Source organism: Sus scrofa, chromosome 6 (assembly GCF_054392235.1).
Source record: "Sus scrofa isolate SSC_HxYL_T2T_F1_AM1 chromosome 6, Sscrofa_HxYL_maternal_Yorkshire_Landrace_v2.0, whole genome shotgun sequence".
NCBI lineage: Eukaryota > Metazoa > Chordata > Mammalia > Artiodactyla > Suidae > Sus > Sus scrofa.
Genome location: NC_139388.1, coordinates 10,924,601 through 10,947,520, shown reverse-complemented (window position 1 = coordinate 10,947,520; position 22,920 = coordinate 10,924,601). Strand labels below are relative to the sequence as shown.

At 45.7% G+C, this 22,920-nt stretch overlaps 2 protein-coding genes across 8 annotated transcripts in view; one reads left to right on the top strand and one right to left on the bottom strand.

The window, feature by feature from the left end:
* The window catches only part of ADAMTS18 (ADAM metallopeptidase with thrombospondin type 1 motif 18), a 476,216-nt gene extending 464,886 nt beyond the window's left edge, over positions 1-11,330 (bottom strand). The window contains exon 1 of one of the 3 annotated variants that reach the window (XM_084959538.1): positions 11,014-11,330. The gene's annotated coding sequence lies outside the window, so the exon portion shown is untranslated. The remainder of the gene's footprint in view (positions 1-11,013) is intronic. The other 2 variants (XM_084959530.1, XM_084959544.1) reach the window with 2 other exon arrangements.
* On the top strand, positions 10,633-22,633 carry NUDT7 (nudix hydrolase 7). 5 transcript variants are annotated; one of them, XM_084959553.1, is made up of 5 exons: positions 10,633-10,720; positions 13,197-13,350; positions 16,331-16,489; positions 17,690-17,757; positions 21,967-22,633. In XM_084959553.1, exons 1-4 carry the CDS (start codon positions 10,689-10,691, stop codon positions 17,732-17,734), a joined length of 390 nt encoding a protein of 129 aa, XP_084815679.1. In that variant the 5' UTR covers positions 10,633-10,688; the 3' UTR covers positions 17,735-17,757; positions 21,967-22,633. The 5 variants fall into 5 exon arrangements, with proteins under 5 accessions (XP_084815679.1, XP_084815678.1, XP_003481831.1 ...); XM_084959552.1 differs by having other exon boundaries at positions 16,310-16,489; positions 21,967-22,105; XM_003481783.5 differs by lacking the exon at positions 17,690-17,757.
* The last annotated feature ends 287 nt before the right edge of the window (positions 22,634-22,920 follow it).

The window sequence follows — 22,920 nt, the reverse complement described above, 5'->3', positions numbered from 1 at the left end:
GGATCCTTAACCCACTGAGGCCAGGGATCGAACCTGCATCCTCGTGGATGCTAGTCAGATTTGTTTTCACTGAGTCACGACGAGAACTCCCAAAGATAAACTTAAGTGCTAAGAACAACCCACCACCTGTCCTCAGCTTCTCGTGCAACTTTCTTCCCTTTCCTGTTCGTGCAATTCATGTTCTCCAGTTGTCTTTAGTTTTAACATCAAGCGAACCACCTTGAGCCATTTTTTTAACAGGGAGCATACACATCACAAATAAAGGACATCCAAGGGCATATACATATATCCTCATATATGTGCATATGCATGTATGTATATATTAAGGAGCAGTCACTTCTAAAATGAGGCGTTAAACTGTATGAAAACTGTTCAGTAAGGAGCACAATGTCACAGAGTGGATATGGACACTGGAGTGAAATGGTTTATATTCAAATCCCAGTTCCATCCATACCTGCTTTGTGCAATGCTCAGTTTTTTATCTGCTGTCTGCCTCAGCACACTTATTCACAAAAACAAACAAAAACAAAAACCAAGAAAAAGAAAAAAGAGAGAAAAGTGTTTCTACCGTGGAGGTTGGTTACAAGCACGAATTAAGCCCATCCATGTACAACAACGAACACACCTCCCTACCACGCCTCGCACGCGCCTTCAAACAGAACAGGCTGTTGTGGATAAAGATGTGTGGCTATTGACCTTGTCCTTCTGGTTGGGGTGAGGAGCACAAAAATCAGGTGACTCTATCCGAGGGTAAAGGAGGGGAAACTAGCAGTCCCTCTGGGGCTGCCAAGGTGGAGGAGGTCTGTCGGGAGTACATTCTTACCTACAGTGAACATTTTAATCTCTGCCCAAGGTCGGAGGAAGGCTCACAGGGCAGAAATGATGAGCGTCTCATTTCCCATGAGGCTGTCCAAGTTGGCCTCGCTAGCGGCCCAGCATCTCTCTGGGGAACAGAACGTTCCTTTTAATTATGAGCAAAGACAAACAACATTAAAAGAAACATGTTCTGCTTTTTGTCCCTGCCTCCAAAACACATCTGTATTCTGCATGACAGAGCAGAAAGGAAATACAGCCTGACAGCCGATGCCCGTTTTCCCAGAAGGATGACTCATTGCCTCAATGGATGTCCGGCGGAGATATGTTTATAAGGATGGCATCCTTTGAGAGGAGCTGGTTGTGCATGTTGTATGCTTGTCTTTTGCTTCCATGTAAAGAAACTGGAGCAAGTTCATTTAAAATGCACAATCTTATAAAAAATGTGTAAAAGCAGATGCCAGGCGTATATCATGCACATCTTATAAAAAACGTATAAAAGCAGATGCCAGGCGTATATCATGCACGTGTATCGTTGGCGCATATATATCAACAGATGTGTTTGTAGGCTGGTAACCTGGCCAGGAGTCCAGAAAATAGAGAGTGGCTTGCTCCCCACAGCACTGCCTATTCCTCAACAGAGAAGCCAGTATTCTCTGGAGATAGCGAAGTACCCACTGGATGTTGCCCCTCTTAGAAGATGCTCCCGTAAAGTAAGCCAGCCCTCCTGTCTGTCACTGTCTCTTCATGACCTGGCCCCAGCGAATCCTTGCAGTGTTAAGTCCTGCCACTAGGAGACTGCACACTGTCCTCAAACAAAGCCAGCTTCTCCATGACTCGCTGAGTGCTTTTATTCTTCTGCATCTCTCCTTCCTTCTGGAACGAATGACTAGCCCATCAACATCCTTCCTCTCCTGCAAAGCCCAGTTGAAATGTTTTCCTCCTCTCCACATTCAGTCCAAAAAAATGCATTGATGACCTGGTTGCTGGGGCCATGGGGATGGGGGGAAAGACACTTTGCTTCTTCTCTCCTGGAGCTTAGATTTTAGTGAGGGGAAGCAGAGAATTTAGGAAAACTAAATAAGGATTGCATCATCCAGTGATGAATGTTCAGAAGAAAAAGGAAGTAGGTTAAGGGAATAAGGAATGTTCGCATCATCAGGCTTGTCCACGAAATTGTCCTTTATCCCCAGGAGGAAATAACAACCTTCCCCCTATCCCCACCCATCGCTCTGACGGAGCAAGACCCCAGAGCTACGTGACACCAACAGAACACAACATCAGTTCAGGTCAATGTTAGCAGGTATTATGGGGGCAAAAAGAATTCAGTGGCCAAACACATCAGAGAAAAGTTGAGACAAACAAAGTAAAGCAGATTTCCATCTAGTGAATATCATGGAAACTTTACCTTGCGTGGAATTAAACATCGTAAACGTAAAAGGTAAAATTACAGCCAGGACCGACCTGCAGGGGGCGATCTAGTACCCCTGCCATGTATGGTCAGCTCCCTGCATCTCCCACAGGAAGGTATCACCTCCTTCACTATCCAGCAGAAAAAAGAAAACTTCTCTTTACCTAACAGTACAGCCAATCAGAGACTGTGGTAGTTGCACCAATGAGAAAGCTCCATACTTTGGGCTCCCAATTTCTCCAACGGATGGACTCGGTTTTTACAGTGCTTCCCAGGAATAGGTCCCTTTTTAGAGGAAAGTGAGTATACTAATTATTTTTATTTCTATTTTGGCAAAAGAAAAGAATGAATGATACTTGCATCTAGCACCATCTGCCCAAAATACCCTTGGGAACAAAACCTCTAAGAATTATTCTCAAAGCAAGTTTTTAACTCAGAAGATATGTTACCCTGTGCAGAGATCGTGAGCTGATATTTCCAAGGAGGCTGCAGGATGCGAGGAAACAGAAATTACAACCGTTCAACGGTGCTAATATGGAAGCCACTAGCCACATGTGGCTATTTAACTTTCCTCAAAGTAAATAAAATTTAAAATTGAGGTCCATCACAGGAGCCACATTTCAAGTGCTCAGGAGCCACATTTGATAAGTGGCCACCGAATTAGAAAGCATTTCCGCCACTGCAGAAACTTCTATTGGACATTGGCTGATAGAAGTACAATCCTCCACCATCAGACCCTTGAAATTACAGCCCATGTTCTTTTGGGTTTGGGGGGTTTTTTTTGGCTGCACCCACAGCAAGGGAAGTTCCCAGGTCCCCAGGCCAGGGAACAAATCTGTGCTACACCTGCTGCAATGCCAGGTCCTTAACCCACTGCAGCACAGTGGGAACTCCTCAGCTCACATTCTTCTTGGGCTTCCACTGAAAACCTTAAGCCATGACCTCCCTGACAAGACTACTGTGTGGTCATTTTAAGATAGCCCAACCAAAGGACAAACATGGAACCACAGGCTAGCAGCAAAGAGATGGCATCCTTCTCAAGAGTTTGTCCGTGTGTCGCTCTCCATACCTGGTAGGGTGTATTACCCCAGATACACCAAGAGAGGCTCCACACTTGAGTGTAGTCCCCAGGAGCAGAACACAGACAGCATGAATTTTTTTTCTTTTTAAAGAAAAAAGCACTGCGGCATATGGAAGTCCCAGGCCAGTAGTCAAATTAGATCTGCAGTGGTAGCCTAGCCCACAGCCACAGCAACATCGGATCCGAGCCTCATCTGTGACCTATGCTGTAGCTTATGGCAACATCAGATCCTTAAGCCACTGAGCAAGAGCAGAGATCAAACCCTCATCCTCACAGAGACTACATCAGGTCCTGCGGAGCCACAACAGAAAATTCCAGCGAGCATGATTTGCGCTGAGGGAGAAAGAATGAGTTGGAGAGAAGGTGCCAGGCTAGGTAGGTGGTGGAGTCTGGATTTGGAGAGGGATCTGAGTTTCCATCTCCTCTCACCGGCTTCTAAAAGCAAAAGAGTTTATGGAGCTCCCTGATGGCTCATCAGGTTAAGGACCCAGGGTGGTCACTACTGTGGCACAGGTTCAACCCCTGGCCTGGGATCGTCTGCATGTTGCGGGTGTGGCCAACAAAATAAATAAAGTAAATTTAAAAAAAAGCAAAAGAGTTAAACTAGGGTTGAGTTGTGAGTGCCTCACAAGGTAAGGACACAAGGGATGAATTCCCCGTGGAGCAGAAGCTGCGTTTCTTCCGCAGATGCCAAGCTTTCCACATGCCCTAGAAAACCTTAAGCCAATTTCCCAACTAATTCATGAGCTAATTGAGACCAGACTGTTTCTCATTGTGCTGCAAAGTCACGCCATGACAGTGCATCCTAGGCCTGAGCCTTCATTTAGATCACAAATTTCCCAGCACAGTTGTTACTGGTAATTAAACCTCCTTGATGGTTCCATTACACAAAGACTACATGACAGTAAAGGAATCAAACATAACTAATCTTTATCTCGTTTCTAAAGGTGCACAGAGATGAGACCCAACAAGGATATAATATATGTGAGAGATGGGCTCCCATCAGTTTTTGGCAGGCCTGGCTCATGGAAACTCAGAGATTTACGACATCCTAATATGCAAGCATATATCTGTTTTATTGTTACACAATGAAAATTAAACACGAATGAAAAAACACCATGGATTACTGTGAAAAATCACATTGGCAGCACCGGGAAATAAATTCCCAGCAATTTACATTTTGTGTGATCCAGGGCAGTCCTGGAAGCATTTTCCCAATAATCCCTATCTAACCTTTAGTTCCCAGTCCACACTGGTTGCCAGAAAAATGAAGGACTGTCTCAGGTCACTGGCTTCTTGGCTCAAGTATCTAGACTTCCTAGGCCTGACTGATTCCTACTCTTTTATTTTTTTCGGATTCGAGTTCCATTTCTGCCCCTTTCAAAGTGTAGCCTTATATCAGAATCACCTAAGGATCTGGTTGCAAAGGCAGATGCATTTGCATTGCAAATGAGGCAGCAGCCCAAGAACCTACAGGTTTAATTAGCCCCCAGAAGATTCTTGCACAGACGTACCATTACTCACCTCAGTCTTTGACACCAAAGCCCTCAACAGCAGGGACCACCTGCCACGTGTCTCTGTATCTCCACCACCCAGTTTGAGGCCTAGCCCAAGAATGGGCACTCAAGCCTGAAAACGCCCTGAACCAGATTCACAAATTCTCATTTTTAACGGGTCTTTTGCCAAAAAGCAAGGACCACGTTAAGGAGAGATCTATTTCCCCCGACCCACCCACCCCCAGCCCACTTTGTACAAAACACTTAACTCAGTTTCCTGGGAGCCTCTCCTGAGATGGACTTGCCTGAGGTGCCCACTCGCAAGCCCAGAAAGAAAGACTGTTCTAAGTGCTACCAGGAATGGGGCCTCCTGGTGCTGGGGGCCACCATCTGCCTTCCCTCTGCAACATCACCCAGTGCTAGAAGGAGGTGGCCTCATCCTCAATATCCCAGTCTCCCTCCGGAGCACTTAAACCAGTGTCTTCCCCATTACAACACAATTACCTAGATGAGTGCTCAGAAATGCATGTTCCTGGGTGAATTTCCACCCTGAGGTAAGTACCTGTTGAGAGGGATTTGGGGCACTTTGTATCCACACAGCATCCTCGCCCCTAGATAACTCTGATGCTGAGAACCCTGGCCCATTCCTAAAGGAATTTCTTCATCTTTCTTTTTTTTTTTTTTCTTCTTTTTTTTTTTGGGTCTTTTTGTCTTTTTAGGGCTGCACCCAAGGCATGTGGAGGTTCCCGGGCCAGGGGAACAATTGGAGCTGTTGCCGCCAGCCTCCGCCAGATCTGAGCCATGTCTGTGACCTACACCACAGGTCAGGGCAATGCCGGATCCTTAACCCACTGAGGGAGGCCAGGGATGGAACCCACAACCTCATGGTTCCTTGTCAGGTTCATTTCCGCTGCACCACGATGGGAACTCTGAGGAATTTCTACTTAAACCTCATCCCCAAATAACACTGTTACCTGCCAATCAAAGGGGGGAACATGTGCCTCCTTAACTTCTCTCTGATTTGCTGGGGGAAGCATGTTGGTGGAGGTGATAAGGGGAGAGTCTGTTCCTGAGATGCCCCACCCAGCACCTGTAACTTTATCCCCTGATGGCTACATGAGAACTTAATCTGAAAATCCTCCCCTGAGACTTCTCTGCAAGAGTTTGGAGACACTCCGCAAATTGAGGAAGGAGTGGAGGAAACACATTTCTTGAGCTTTTATCTTCTTGGGAAAATTACACTAATTGCTAAGTGCCCCCTATTATCTTACCCTCTCTCAACAGCTTAGCTATACCCCACTGCCAACTCCCAGGCAGAATTAATTGCTTCCCTGCTGCTCCCCACTCCCTGAGCACTTTAGCCCCCTTCCTGGATTAGAACACTTATCTGGCATTCAAGTTAATTGTTTGTTGTAGGTCTTTTCCCCAGACATCCTTTGCTCCAAAGGCTGGTTGGTATTTTCTTTATCTCTGCTCCACCCAGGGCTGGCCATAAGGTGCTGCTCAAATAAAGTTTCCAGGTGGGTGGACTTCAGATAAGGTCCACTCCGGCCCCAGGGTGGCCTGAACCTTTTTATCGCTTTGCTTCGCTTTAACACGTTTTCCAGAATTATGTCACTACCAACAAATCTGTGTGCAAAATTCTACAGAGACAGGTCATTTCCCCTAAAAGCTATTGCCCATTGACCTTGAATCCTGTATTGTTTTGCAGACATATATATATATATATCTTCTTATGACGATGCATTTTACCTTGTGATGTTCCCTATGCTACGGCTTCCAACATGACCAAAGCCATAAAACCTAAGTGTTTTTCCAGCACTATTTATGGTCTTGAAAGCAGATGTTGTGCCTAGAGGCTTGGAATACAGCAAGGCATCTCAGGATGCTGCTTTTTGCTTTAAGGCAATCCAAAGCCGTGCTACACTCTGACTTTCTGGTGTCAGGAGTATGAATAAGGATTTTTCAGAAGGTCTAAAGCATCTTCTTTCTGGTCCCCTGAGCCCAGACTTTTGGAAGAGCCCCCAGTTGCCTCCAGCCTCTCCCCACTTCCAATCCATTTCCCACCCTGACTCCACAGAGATTTTCCTGAAAATCCAGACCTGTTTTTCCTCTCCCTTTAGAAAGAAGGTCAAACTCCATCTTTCTGTGGCTTTCAGTCTTTTCCTCTGTTCCTGGGGCTCTGCTCTGCAAAATGCCTTTTTAGTTCCACCCATGCTGCACTGCCTGATGCTCTGAAAAAAGCTCTTTACTCAAACTTGGCTTCTGCTATTCCCTCTACCTAGAATGCCATTGACCCCACTTGGGCTTCTTGGAATCCCACCTATCCCTTAAACTCTACCAGCTCCCTGCTGTGTGACTATGGGCAAGGCACTCAACCACTCTGAGTCTCCCGTTTGCTCATCTTCAGAAGGGGGATTCAATCAAAGGATGTGTGAAAGAGGAGAGAAAATAAAATGCTCAGATGATAATTTTCCACCCCCAACTCAATCCTTTGAACCCCACTGTGCTTCCCCTTCTCATACAGACCTGAGAGCACACTGCGCATTAACAGGGCTGAAAGTCAGGCTCATTATCATCCCCAACAGACTAAGATGTCTTAGAGGTCAAGGGACTCCATCTTAGACATGCCTGGCACATAGTAGCTGGCAATAGATATTGGATAAGGGGTTAATTTATCTCTCCTCCTCATTCCCAGTCAGAGCCACATAATTCACAGGCCAGTTACTTCTGAGAGGTTTTGTCGAAATAAATGAACTCAAAGGTCAGAATGATCTAACCTTGAACTCTGTGTGGCCTTAAGCAAGACATATTTAATTTCCCAATTGGAACGTGAGGATGCTAAGTGAGGATAGTTAATACCCCTATGGAAATAATGCTGCTCTGTGGGGTTACTCAGAGGATTAAGTACACTAGCATGAGTGAAGTACTGTCATCGCTATTATTAGGAAGTATTTTGGCCTGGCTCTCCCAGCCTTGGCAGACTGACCAGATGAATATCTGAGTTCAGCTGGTTTGTTTGTTTGGCTGCCCCTTGACATAAGGAGTTACCCAGCCAGGGATCAGCTCTGAGCCAGAGTTGTGACCTAAGCCACAGCTGTAGCAATGCTGGACCCTTAACCCACTGTGCCAGCCAGGGATCGAACCTGCACTCAAGAGCTCCCAAGATGCTGCTGACCCCATTGTGCCACAGAGGGAACTCCCGAGCTTAGGGGTTTTAAAGGTCTTAGGTACTGTGGCCCAATGACCCAGGGGCCACACTGTGCTTTTGAGGGCCCTAGATAAATTTGGTTTCATGAACCCCATTCTCCATAAAGTCATAAAATGAATTCTACTTTCTGACTGCGTTGGTATAAAGAGGATAGAACCTAGGCTGGATTCATTACTGTCTATCGACTATTATTATATTCGTTTTCTTCTTTGAAAAGAAATTAAAATTCAGACATTTTCACAAGGGCCTGAGGTTATTGCAGGTCCCAGGCACCTCCTGAGTGGGATGGAACAGTCAGCCTGGCCTTCAGTCTCTGAAGTCTGAGCTCTAGTGCATCAGTTCAAACCAGGCTCCTGCTCATTGGTCTTCTCCACCTACTTGTGGGATCTTGGCGCGAACTTGTCCTTCTTCCTGGAACTTTCTCCCTGACCCTCTTCCTCTCCTTTTACAGCACAGATTGCTAGCCCCTACCCTTGGTTTCTGATTTAGCAGCTCTGGGGTGGAATCCAAGAATCTACATTTTTTAATAGCACCCAGGTGTTGCTGAGGTGGCCTTTCTCTGCTGGTCCTTGGACCACACTTGGAGAACAGCTACTTTCGAGGTCAGCTCTGTTTTCACTCACCTTCTCTGATCTGTTTCAGTCATGTTTCTCCCTCATAGGCTCTCCACGGACTAAGGCCTTCTGCCTTATCTGCATAATTTTTTGATTCATGTCTCTTTTGCCCATGCGACTGTAAGTACCAGTTGTCTTTTCACTCGCTGTAGGTGCTCAATGAACATGTGTTGACTGCTGCTTAGAAAAACTGAACCAACTTATCTTCTAGCAACAGTGAGTGCAAGGGTCAAACAAACAGATGTACAGATGAATGGAACAGAATAGAGAACCCAAAAATAAACCCAGACACCTACAGTCAATTAATCTTCAACAAGAAGGCAGGAATATAAAATGGGGAAAAGACAGTCCCTTCAGAAAGTGGTGCTGGGAAAACTGGACAGCTGCATGTAAATCAATGAAACTAGAACACACCCAAACACACACCATTCACAAAAATAAACTCAAAATGGCTTAAAGACTTAAACACAAGACAAGACACCATCAAACTCCCAGAAGAGGACATAGGCAAAACATTTTCTGACATCAACTGTTCAAATGTTTTCTTAGGTCAGTTTCCCAATGCAACAGAAACAAAAACAAAACTAAACCAATGGGACCTAATCAAACCTATGAGCTTTTGCACAGCGAAGGAAACCATACCAAAAAAAAAAAAAGACAATCTACAGAATGGGAGAAAATAGTTGCGAACAACTGAAAAGGGCTTAATCTTCAAAATATACAAACAGCTCATACAATTCAACACCAAAAAACAAACAACCCAATTGAAAAATGGGCAGAAGACCTACATAGGCATCTCTCCAAAGAAGACATATGGACGGTCAACAGGCACATGAAAAAAATGCTCAACATTAATAATTATTAGCAAATCAGAAATCAAAACTACAATGAGGTACCACCTCACCCCAGTCAGAATGGCCATCATTAACAAGTCCACAAATAATAAATGCTGGAGAGAGCATGGAGAAAAGGGAACCCTCCTACACTGTCGGCGAGAATGTAAATTGGTACAACCGCTATGGAAAACAGTATGGAGAGTCCTCAGAAAACTAAATATAGAACTACCATATGATCCAGCAATCCCACTCTGGGCATATATCCGGACAAAACTATAATTCAAAAAGATACATGCACCCCTACGTTCATAGCATCAATATTCAGTATAGTTAAGACATGGAAACAACCTAAATGTCCATTAACAGATGAATGGATTATGAAGATGTGGTACATATACACAATGGAATACTATTCAGCCATAAAAAAGAACAAAATTATGCCATTTGCAGCAACATATATGAAACTAGAGACTCTCATTCTAAGTGAAGTAAGTCAAAAAGACAAGGACAAATACCATATGATATCACTTATATCTGAAACCTAATATACAGCACAAATGAACCTATCTACAGAAAAGAAACAAACTCATGGACATGGAGAACAGACTTGTGGTTGCCAAGGGGGAGGGAGAGGCAATGGGAGGGACTGGGAGTTTGGGGTTAGTAGATGCAAACTATGGCATTTGGGGTGGATAAGCAATGAGGTCCTGGTGTAGATAGAGCACAGGGAACTTTATCTAATGACTTGTGATGGAGCATGATGAAGATAATATGAGAAAATGAATATATGTATATGTATAACTGGGTCACTTTGCTATACAGAAGAAATTGACAGAATATTGTAAATCAACTATAATAAAAATTAAAAAAAGAAAAAGAAAAAACATCCTCTCAACTCACCAGCCCTGCATTTTCACTTGCTTTTTCAACAACTGTCAATTTCTCACTGGCCTCTTGCATCACACCAAGGGCAAGGGGCAACTTTGCAACACCGGGAAGGCGCGGCCTTAAGCTCCACCGGCCCCGCCCTCATGCCTCGCCCCGCCCCTCCCTCCGCCTACAGCTCTCGGCCTAACCCAGCTTCCTACCCTAGGCCCCGCCTCCACCCCATCTCCGGGCATGGGCCCCGCCTCTCTCCCCGCCCCAAGCCCAGAGCTGCTCTGCGCATGCTCGTCCGGCCGCCTACCTAGGAGGATTCGCTAGCAGGAAAGAAATTTTCCGGGATAATGTCGCTACCCTGTCTTCAGGAGCCCATCAGGTAAACCCTCTCCGGTCCCTGTCACCCGAGCCTGGCTTGGCCGGGTCTTGATCGCGGCGAGGCCAAACAGATCGCGGGCCCCCGCTGGCCGGGGCTCTTTAGCTGGGACTGTTTTTGCGGAGCCTGCCTACCCATCCTCCCAGCCCACGGGCGCTCTGGACGCTCGCCCCCCTTGGCAGCTCCAGTATCCCCGGAGCCGCACCTTCTCCTGCCAGAGACAGAGCCCGGCTTGACCTCTTCCCCAAGGGCAAAGCATTCACCCTATCCAGCCCGGGCTTCCCTCTTCGCCTCACCGAGTCGCCGAAGTCCGGCCTCCTGGAACGGGAGTCCGCCCCGGGCAGCCCTGGGTTCAAGGCCTCGGGGTTCCTTCCAGTTGTGATCTTGGGTCTCTCAGTTACATAACGTCGCTGAGCCTGGACGTGATCGTGGTGTTCTCTGTTCTCACTGTGCTGGGCTATTGTGAGGATTCGGCCTGGAAACACTGTGGGCTGTGCCCATGCTGAGAATAGGGTGGCTGCCTGTGGTGGTGTTTTTATGGTGATTACTCCAAGGACCAGCCCCTAATGTGGTTAGACGGGCTTTTGCTTCTGCTGGTTCCTCTGGCCGGTTCTGGGAGCCTCTTAAAAGTAAAACGCTTTAAATAGTCTCTCACACTGCCAGTAAGGCCAGTTTCCTTTTTTAGGAAAATGCGCTAGCATTCCCTGATTCTTTTCAGGCCATTTGGTCGTTTTTGAAATCCACTGCTGTTAGCCAACCACATACATTATTGAGCACCGAGCCTCATAGAAAGAGGCAAGAAATAGCAAATATCTCTGGCAAACAACCGCAGCATCTAATGATGGAGACATTTATGATAACACATTACCTTTCTTTGGGCACTGAGTGCCAGCCACAGTATGGGAACCAGGCTGTTGAATCCACACAGATATCTTCAGCATGCCACAGATGAGGAAAGAGAGGCTTAGAAAGGTCGTTCCTAACACTTTGAAACCAGTTTTGGCTAACTTAAACATCTGATTTTGCCCCTTATGCGAAACTGCCTTAACCAGAGAAAGGTAAAAACCAAACTTAATTTCTATGGCTGTCATAACACAAAACCCCAAATTGGATGGCTTAAAACAACAGAAATGTATTCTCCCCACAGTTCTGAGGCTAGAAGTTCGAAATTAAGGAACCAGCTGGGCCATTCTCTCTCTGAAAGCTCCAGGGAAGGAAATTCCTTGCCTATTTCAACTTCTGGTAGCTTCTAGTGTTCCTTGCCATGTGGCAATATCCCTTCAATTTCCGGGTCTTCTTCACATTTTTTTTTTTTTTTTTTTTTTTTTGTCTCTTTAGGGCTGCACTCGAGGCATATGGAAGTTCCTAGGCTAGGGATCGAATTGGAGCTGTAACTGCCGGCCTACACCAGAGCCATAGCAACTGGGGATCCTAAACCCACTGAGCAAGGCCAGGGATTGAACCAGCATCCTCATGGATACTAGTTGGGTTTGTTAACCGCTGAGCACAACGGGAACTCCCGAATGGATTTTTTTGAGGGGCCCCACCTATGGCATGTGGAAGTTTCTCTGGGCCAGGGATCGAACCCAAACCACAGCAGTTACCAAGTCACAGCAGTGACGGTGTTGGATCCTTAACCCACTGAGCCACCAGAGAATGCCTTCACACGGTCTTTTTCCCTGTATATGTGTCTCTATGTGTCATCTCCTCTTCTTATAAGGGCGTCATTGGATTCAGGGCCCACCCTAAACCCAGAAGGATTTCATGTGAAGCCCTTCACTGATTGTATCTGTACAGATTCTGTTTCTAAATAATGTTCTGTTTTCAAATGATTGGGGGTGGGGAGGACACTATTTAACCCACTACACAAACCAGCAATAAAATACACCTGTCAAAAGGACCAAAACAAACCCAAAGTTAGGGATTCAGGGCACTTTCTGTAGCTATAAGTCTAAATACTTGCATTTTACAAAGTCACAGGTGGACCCAGCAATGTGTGTTGTAACAAGCGCTCTGGGTAATTCTCTTGCCTAAGTTTGGGAACCACTGTTAAAAGGCATTTGAAGACAAGGGTTTGATAATGTGATATTAGGGCCAGGTTAAGAGAATGTCCTTAACCTTATAATAGTCTAATCTTCCAGTGACTTGCTCAGCAAACCTATCTCTGTGAATATTGTGGGTTTCAACATTTAACTATTATACTGTTGAAAGAATATTTTACCCTCATTTAAAACTAATTTAGATTTCAGAGTGAACTCAGGTACTGAACTATATTCTTAGCAGTTTTTGCCTCATTTTATCTTGCCAAAAGTCACCTTAGTTCATGGAATTATTATTTTGGCGATATTATTAAAAAGCACATGGGAGGCTCAAAAATGGTAAATGCCAGAACACACAACAAATCAGAAACATGATCAAGATGAGAAGCTTTTGAATCAGAACTCTGGTTACTAAACTGTTTGGTTTGTTTCCATTTTAGAAATAGTTTAATAGATGACGCTAAGGCCCGCTTAAAAAAGCATGATGCTGGGACCAAATATTCTCACTTGCCATCTAGCAAATATTCCATCCTTTTACCACTGCTGGCTAAAGAAGGAAAACTCTACCTGTTGCTCACCCTCCGGTCTGACAAGGTAGGTGACACAAAGGTTCCTGCCGTTCATCTCAGGAGATTTGAAAACCTCCTGAAATCTTGTCACTGGCACATATTTTAAGGTTCTAGAGTCTTTTTTTTTTTTTTTTTTAATTTTATGGCTGCACCTGTGGCATATGGAAGTTCCTGGGAGCCAGGGACTGAATTTGAGCCACAACTGCAGCAATGTCAGCTCCTTTAACCCACTGCACCAGGCGTCAAACTCAGGCCTCCACTGCAACCCAAGCTGCTGCAGTCAGATTCTTAACTCACTGCACCACAGCAGGAACTCTGAGAACAAGTCATTGAAAATACTTTGTTTTTTGTTTTGCTTTTTAGGGCCGCCCCTGTGGCATATGGAAGTTCCTGGACTAGGGGTCGAATTGGAGTTACAGCTGGTGGCCTACACCACAGCTACAGCAATGCCAGATCCAAGGCGCATCTGCAACCTACACCACAGCTCAGGGCAAACGCCAGATCCTTAACCCACTGAGCAAGGCTAGGGATCAAACCCACATCCTCGTGGAGGCTAGTCAGGTTTGTAACCCACTGAGTCACAACGGGAACTCCTAAAATACTTGGAGACCAGGGTTTCTTGACCTGGGGCCATTTGCATTTGGGCTGGATAATTCTATGTTGTGGGAGCTGCCCTTTGCATTATGGGCTGTTTAGCAACGACCCTGGCCTTTACCCACTAGATGCCAAGAACATGCCCACATGCATGCACGTGAGACACACACACACACACACACACACACACACTACTGTAACAACCACAAAGGTCTCTCGGCATCGCCTCCTGTCCTGACAGGCATGGAGGGGTAAAACTCCCCCCACCAAGAGCCACTGTTGGAGACTGAGTGCATCCCAGGCACAATGTGGAAATTCTAGAGGATTGAAGTTAACAGCCCGGGGCCTGAAACTGGCTCCCCGTGTGTGAATGCAGAGTCTTCCTACACCTGCGTGACTGGTCTAGTTACTCTCTCAGGGCTTCAGTCTCTCCACTAGCGAAATGAGCACAAGACATTAGCACCTCTTTGGGCCTTGGTTCCCTTGATTTAAACGTGGAAATGATAGTAGTGCATTAGTACTTTATATACCCATCGGCGGAGAGACAGATCACGAACTGTGGAAGATAGACATAGTGGGATACTCTACAGCCCTGAAAAGGAATGGGTATTGATACATAATACAACATGGAAGAACCTCAGAAACCTGATGCTAAGTGAAAGAAGCCAGACACAGCAGTCACATATCTTATGATTTCCATTTCTATGAAACATCCAGGAGAGGTAAATCCGTCAACAGAGACAGTAAGGGCACAGAGGAGAGGGGACTGGATATCCACTGCTTAATGGGTACGAGACCTCCTTTGGGGGTGACACGAATGTTCTAGAACTAGATGGTGATGGTTGTACAATATTCTGCATGTTTTAAATGCCACTGATTTGTTCACTTTAAAATAGTTAAGTCTGGGCGTTCCCGTCGTGCTGCAGTGGTTAATGAATCTGACTAGGAACCGTGAGGTTGCAGGTTTGATCCCTGGCCTTGCTCAGTGGGTTAAGGATCCGGCGTTGCCGTGAGCTGTGGTGTAGGTCGCAGACACGGCTCGGATCCTGTGTTGCTGTGGCTGTGGTGTAGGCCAGCGGCTACAGCTCCGATTGGACCCCTAGCCTGGGAACCTCCATATGCCGCGGAAGCGGCCCTAAAAAAGGCAAAAAAAAAAAAAAGACAAAAATAAATAAATAAATACATAAAATAGTTACATCTATCCATAAAAAAGAATGAAATAATACCATTTGTAGCAATGTGCGGGGACCTAGAGATTATTGTACTAAATGAAGTAAGTTAGAGAATGACAAATATCATATGATATCACTTATATGTAGAATCAAAAAAAAATGATACAAAAGAACTTATTTACAAAACAGAAACAGACTCACAAGACATATGGTTGGAAAGGGATGGGGAAGGGGTAAATTAGGAGTTTGGGATTAGCAGACAGACACCACTACATATAAAATGGACAAATACCAAGGGCCTACTGTATAGCAAAGGGAACTATAGTCCATAGCCTATAATAAGCCATAATAGAAAACAATATGAAAAGAAATATGTATATGTATAACTAACTATATTGTGTGCATATATATGTGTGTATGTATATATTAAAAAACAGAATCACTTTGCTGTACACCAGAAACTACCACAACATTGTAAATCAACTATAATTCAATTAAAAATATATTAAAAATATTCTAAAGGTTAATTTTATATTATGTGAGTTGCATCTCAAATTTTAAATATACTTAAGGAAATAGTCACTTGAACTGTTCTGGGGACTCAGTGAAAAGAAATCCATGTGAGGCTTTGTGCCCAGAACGTGGTAGGCACTCAGTAAAGGTTGTCTTTCAATAACACTGCCCTTTTCATTTTCCTTTTGTTCAGCTTCTTTTCCCCATCAATGCAAATCCATTCGTGTGTCTACGCTATCTTTGCCAGGCAAGGAGAAAAAAAACAGAGGCGAGAGTAGTTCTCAATTTTTTTTTTTCCCCAAAGGATTCAAGTTGAGAAAACTTTAGGAATTCCCATTGTAGCTCCCTGGTAACAAAACCAACTAGTATCCATGAGGACGTGGGTTCGATCCCTGGCTCTGCTCAGTGGGTTAAGGATCCGGCATTGTCGTGAGTTGTGGTATAGGTCGTGGCTCGGATCTGGTATTGTTGCTGTGGCTGTGGTGTAGGCCAGTAGCTGCAGCTCTGATTCAGCCCCTAGCCTGGGAACTTCGATATGCTTCAAGTGCAGCTCTAAAAGGCAAAAAAACCCAGAAAACTTTACTTTTTGGGTTTGTTCCCCACTTACTACCGGGAATGCAGGAATGGCCTCTGGCACTAGATAGAAATACAGGAAATACCTGTCGAGGGAGTGAAAGGCGTCAAACTTGGACTCGTACATCACAGCTCTCCTCTTGCCGTGTCCAGCTAAGAAGGTCACCCGGCGAGGTCTGCTTTCCCGGAGGCAAGAGGGAACCTACAGACAAGGATGACATGGCCACGGCGCTCAGGGAAGCCCAAGAGGAAGTGGGGCTGTGTCCTCACCAAGTGGAGGTCGTCTGCCGCCTGGTGCCGCTGCTGATCGAAGTAAGGCTTGGGATGGAATTGGGTTTCTTAGACTCTCCTGAGCTCACAGTGGACCCGCCATCTTCAGGATCCCACACATGGCAAAGGACCCTCCAGAGTGCTGTTCCCATAGTCAAGAGATTGATTCGTATGTGGATTTTGCCCCTCGTGAGCTCAGAGGCCTTGGGCGAGCCCCTTTTTCCTGTCTGGGCCCCTCCTTCCCCATCTAGAAAAGAAAAAGCTGAGTTCCATCCATGGTTTTCAAACTGGGTGCCCTGGAACCCTGTAGGTGCCTCAGAATCCTTTCATCAACATGCAGGTAATATTTATTTTTCTCCAGGAGGCATTTATTTTGAGAATTCTCTTGGAGAAAAAATAACAGACACTTGAGCAGGCCACACACCAAGTTTTAGCCCCTTGGAGGCCACCAGGATATCATTTTTGCCCTAAAGACACCCATTTTTGCATATACCAGGGAATGGGCCTCTCCAATCATGTTAATTGAGCAGTACGCTGATCCCTGGGGAAGCAGTTCAAAAATAGTTACTATTTGTAATTGCATTTCTTTGTGAATCAGGACTTCCTTGATAGTACACACACACACACACACACACACACACACACACACACACGCACACATACCAAAAAACTCCAAAACCCAACATAACAGAAAATAAATTCTGAGGCTGATACAGCCAGCTCTTACTCCGTATGAGCTGACTACAACAAACCCACTCTAGTGCTAACTGATTTAGAAGGAGTAAATATGGCAAATCTGAAGCTGGATAACAGCATGATTTTATTACTATATGCCACTTGTTACATACACTTTGAATTTTAGAATAGTTCTAGATTTATTTTAAAAAAAGTTGCAGTGCTAATGCGGAGTTCTCACATACCTGTGCTCAGGTCCCCCCATGAGTGACATCGGACATCACTGCAGGACGTTACTGACAACTAAGAAACCTGTGTTGGCACACTTCCATGACCCAAACTCCACACTGACTGCTGTCATACTAGTTTTTCTAGTAATGTCCTCCTTTCTGTCCTGGATCTCATCCAGAACAACACATTGTAATGGTTTTCATGTCTCCTTCTCTGATCTGTAACGAGTTTCTTAGGCTTCCCTTATTCTTATGACCTTGACACTTTCGAGGTGCATTGATCAGGTATTTTCTAGAATGCTCCTCAATTTGGATTTATCTGACATATTTCTCCTAGTTAAGCCAGAGGTCTGGGTTGGAGGGAAGGATCCTGCAAAGGTGAACTGCACTCATCACACATCAGAGGTAGGTATACACTTTTTTGGCCACGCCCACAGCATGTGGAAGTTCCCAGGCCAGGGATCAAACCCATGCCTCAGCAGTGACCTGAGCTGCTACAGTGACAACACCAGATCCATAACCCACTGCACCACAAGGGAACTCTAGGTGTATATTTTTTTCATTTTTTTAATGTTTGAAATAGTGCTGGGCTTCCAGGTAAATTTTTATGTCAAAGGAAGATTCCCACTGATGCCTAAAAATCAGAAAACTAGGGAGTTGCCTGGAGGCTTAGCAGTTAAAAGGATCTGTGTTGTCACTGCTTGGCACAGATGTGATCCCTAGATCAATGATGCTGAGATAGGACTTCATCGGGTCCATTTTAAAAATAGAAAGGTCACCACCTAAGGGAGATGCAGTTTGGAAGAAGCTAATGGCCACTTGCTAAATGCCTCCGTGATGAGAAAGAGACAAGACAGAAAAGTAACATGGGATTAGGACGAGACACGTGTCAATCACTCCTGCTTCTGCTGTTTTCTAATGGGAGCCCTTTTCAGTGGATGTCTGCCAATCCCCCAGCACATGTTAGGGATTTATCTTAGGGCTCTCTTGACAAAATGGATCTTGGTTAAAAGTTCCCAAAGTGACAGTAACTCCCTTTCCAAGGTCCCCAGTAGCTACCGAGAGCTGCCTGTGAGGGGAGGGAATACAACAGAATTCCCAGGAGTATATATGGGAGATTCCAGAGACTCCCAGGGGCCAGATGCTCCCGGAGCAAGTTTCTACAATGACTGGCTCTTGATATAATCCTGATTAGAATGAACGAAGGCTTTCAAGAAAGGCATACTGGTTTGGAAGCCCTGGTGATGCTTGTTTTCTTTTATGGATGCAACAGATCTTTTAAATATGGTACAAAAGTACCATTTATTTCATGTTTAGAAGCCTAGTCGAATTCAGTGGTTCTTAACTGGGGGGTAATTTTGTCCCCCAGGGAACACAGGGCGATGCTCAGAGATGTTTTGGGGTGTCAAACTTGGGGGTAATTTTGTCCCCCAGGGAACATAGGGCGATGCTCAGAGATGTTTTGGGGTGTCATAACTTGGGGGTGAAGTTAACTTTTTCCCATCCCCATCATAACCTTCCCGGGTGCTCCAGCTCCCCCCCCCCCACATGTGCTTCTGTCATAGAACACCTATACTTCTCTCGGCAAAGGCTTCAGGGGCTAGTTCTCCTTTTTCTTTGTAGGTGGCCCATACCTGCTATTCTCGATCCTTTGCCTCCAAAAGGCCCAAATTCTGGAACATTTCAGCACATTGCTGTGGCATGTCTTGACTTCCTGGAGGTGTGTCTAATAGCGTGTAGCTTTGTCCAGAGGCCCTGCCTCATCCTCTTTCCCCAGCAGGAGCCGGTTCCCACAGGATTCCAGCTCAGCAAGTGGGCAGAATTGGGACTTTTATGGGTCCTAGAATGCCTGCCATGAACCACCCTTTCTCCTTCAAGTTCAGACGTGTGTGTGTGTGTGTGTGTGTGTGTGTGTGTTTTCTTTTAAAGGCCCTACCTGCAGTATACGGAAGTTCCCAGGCGAGGGGTCAAATTGGAGGTGCAGCTGCCAGCTTACACCAGAGCCACAGCAGAGCCAGATCCGAGCCATATTTGCAAGCTACACCGCAGCTCATGGCAATGCTAGATCCTTAACCCACTGAGCGAGGCCAGGAATCGAAGCCACATCCTCATGGATGTTAGTCGGGTTCTTACCCCGCTGAGCCACAACAAGGACCTCCCAGACGCCTGTGTTTTTAGAGACCATATATCCAGAGATACTGCTTTATCCCTAAATTCCCAGAGTCTCTTCTTCTTTTCTAAGCTTGAACCACGTTGAACAGGCCTGCCTTCCCATCCGAAACATTCCCGTCTTCATCATGACTCTCTCCTTTTGAGGCTTGGATTTTCTTTTCCCACCCATTTCCTCTGGCTCAGACAAGCTAGTTCAAGGGCTTGTGCCGACCAGGCAAAGTCACCATCCACACGCCAGCCTGACACATTTAGCCCTCAGGGAGGGCGTGAGAGCTGAGCTGCAGCTGGGGACTCCTCTGCAGCAGTATTGAAGCCACGTGCAAGGCTGGTCTGTCACCTTGAAGATATGGGGACCCTTGTGTTTTCACAGAACTCAAGCGTTGAATGCCAGGGTGTGGGCGGAAGCCCCTGAGGTTGAATCCTGGTTTCTGCCAAGGGTTAGCTGGGCATGACGTTGGGCGTGTTTCTTCTTGTCCAATTTCTGTTAAGGCTTCCTCGTGCGCGGGTTGGGAAGAATCAGGGGGAGGGGTTCTGAGTTCCAGATGAGGGAGCCAGAGGTCATGGTCTACGAATGGAAATAGCAGCCACAGACGTGTGCTGACCGACACTGCCAGGCTCTGTCCACGTGCCTTCTCTGTCCTCTTAGGCCGTGTTTCTTTTCTTTTTTTTCTTTTTAGGGCCACACTTGCAACATATGGAAATTCCCAGGCTAGGGGTTGAATGGGAGTTGCAGCTGCCGGCCTACACCACAGCCACAGCAACACCAGATCCGAGCCATATCTGCGACCAATGCTGCAGCTCATGGCAACGCCAGAATCTTAACCCACTGACCAAGGCCAGGGATCGAACCCGCATCCTTATGGATACTAGTAAAGTTCTTCACCCACTGAGCCACAATGGGAACTCCTAGGCCGTGTTTCTCATGGACACAGGGGCAGCTTTCTTCCAGGACCCTTGGGTTCCCCTGATGCACAGAGAGCCAGCACTGCCTTGTTACTTCCGGCCGGGCAGTCCTCAGCCAATGACTGAGCAGCATGAAGGCCCCACCCCCTCATCCCTTGGGACAGACTCGCAGGTGTACTTTACATCTCAAGGCTCCCCACAGCATCGTCACCTGGCTTCCCAGCTCCCTGCCTTTCTTCCCCACTTTCTTCTGGGAGCATGACCTTAAATGATCATTTGCCTCTGCATTTTCATCTCAGAGGTCACTTGGGGGGGACCCCGTGACTGAAGAGGCTGAGTTTCCCCAGGGCCGGGCACAGGGATGGCTGCTGCTGGGGCGAAGCCCCTGCCCTTGGGCAGCTCATGACCCCAGACTTCCCACCCTAAGGATGTCTGAAGTCTGTGCTCCCACATCCTCCACTCCTGGTCCAGATGTTGACTTTAGTTTGGCTAATGTTCAGGGTCAATTCTGGCTGCCCCTCAGAATTTTCCACAGGCCTGCTTCTCCTCCTATAGTTCCCCAGCCTCACAATGTATTCTTGGCTTTTCCCATTCATTTTCCCTCGGGAGTTTCCCAGGAACTCCTCATTCTTCTCCGTTTCTCATTCAAGGTCACAGAGTCCTTCTCAGCTCCTATACTAAACCTGGGCCTCCGCTTTGAGACTCCCAGTAGAACCTCTGACTTCATGGCACCCTGCATTCATCTGAAAGCAGCAGTAATTTTAAATAGGTTCCCCCCAACTTATAAACACGTATGTAAAATAGTTCATGTGCAATTATATATATATATAAAATTTCCCATAAATGGAAATATACCACAATTAACAAGATGTCACTTTTCTATTAATAAGATAGCATGTACTTGTCTATACTAATAAGAAGATGTGTCTATCACATTCTTTTTAAGGGCGGCATAGAACCCCATTATATGGATATAGTCAGAAATGATCTTCCCTAAATGTCTATCCACCGAGGGGTGAGAATGTAAGAGTTTGGGGCTGTTGCAAGTAATGCTTTAGTCTTGCCCTTGTATCCTTTCTCCCTGATGGGAATTCACCATACAGGTATACACAAACAATGGCAATTGCTAAGTCCAGGGGACCATATTTTTATATTATTACCAAATCACCATTCCGAAAGACTCTACCGGTTTGTATTCCCCAAAGAGAGCATTTTTCAGAGACCTGTGAGATGCTGTCTCAGGAAGGGCAGAAGCTGCCCCCCTTCACTGGGGACATAAAGTGTACTTATGGAGCTAGTTTTATGGAACTGACTTCTTTTTTTTTTTTTCCTATCTTTTTAAAGCTACATCTGCAGCATATGGAGGTTCCCAGGCTAGAGTCGAATCAGAGCTGTAGCCGCCAGCCTACACCACAGCTGCAGAAATGCGGGATCTGAGCTCACAGCAATGCCAAATCCTTAACCCATGAGCCACGATGAGCACTATGGACACAATAACTCTTCACTTCTTAGTCTGTGTCTTTTGTTTTCTGCTTTCAGGGCAATGCACTGATAACCCCTGTGGTAGGATTTATAGACCACAACTTCCAGGCCACGCCTAACCCTGACGAAGTTAAGAATGTGTTCCTGGTGCCGCTGGAATATTTCCTGCGTCCCCGTGTCTATCACCAGAATCACATAACACAATCTGGTTATCATGTTATTGTCCATTGCTTTGAATACACGGACCCTGAAGATGGTGTGACTTACTGTATCAGGGGAATAACGGCAAAATGCGCCTTGCTCATTGCCTTAATTATTTTGGGGCAAAAACCTACCTTTGAGATTGAATTTAATCTCAGCGATCTGATAGCATCCTCTGAAGAGACTTTCCTAAAGCATTATAAACACGCTACAAGCAAGTTGTGATTGATGAGACCAATATCCAAATAACAATCCAAGCAGTGTTTGTGTTGTGCATGTTGATCCCCAGAAGAACAAGGGAATTCAACAGGTGGGAATATTTTTCTTGCAATGTGGAAGGGAAAACCTTGTCTTTTTTCTTCCAGTTTTCCTCTCTCATAAAAAAAGCAAAAGTCTTTCAAAAGCAGAAAAATATGGCTCTAGTGTTGCATCCATTTACAGTATGTCAAAAATATTTTTTCCTTACACATGTAAGCAAAGGATCAGGCACCGTGTAGACACCTAATAAATTCTGTCGACTGGATGACCATGTGGCATTCATCTTATTTGTGAGAGGTAGCATCTCTTTCTATCTGTTGTTACTTGTGCCAGAAACTTCTGACCAAAACCTACCTTCCTTTTCTTCCTTGGTGAAAGAGAGTGAAAGCTGAGCTCAAAGCTCCCCAGGTAGAAACAGCATTACCTGGAGTTCCCGTTGTGGTGCAGTGGTTAACGAATCCAACTGGGAACCATGAGGTTGCAGGTTCGGTCCCTGGCCTTGCTCAGTGGGTTAAGGATCTGGCATTGCCGTGAGCTGTGGTGTAGGTTGCA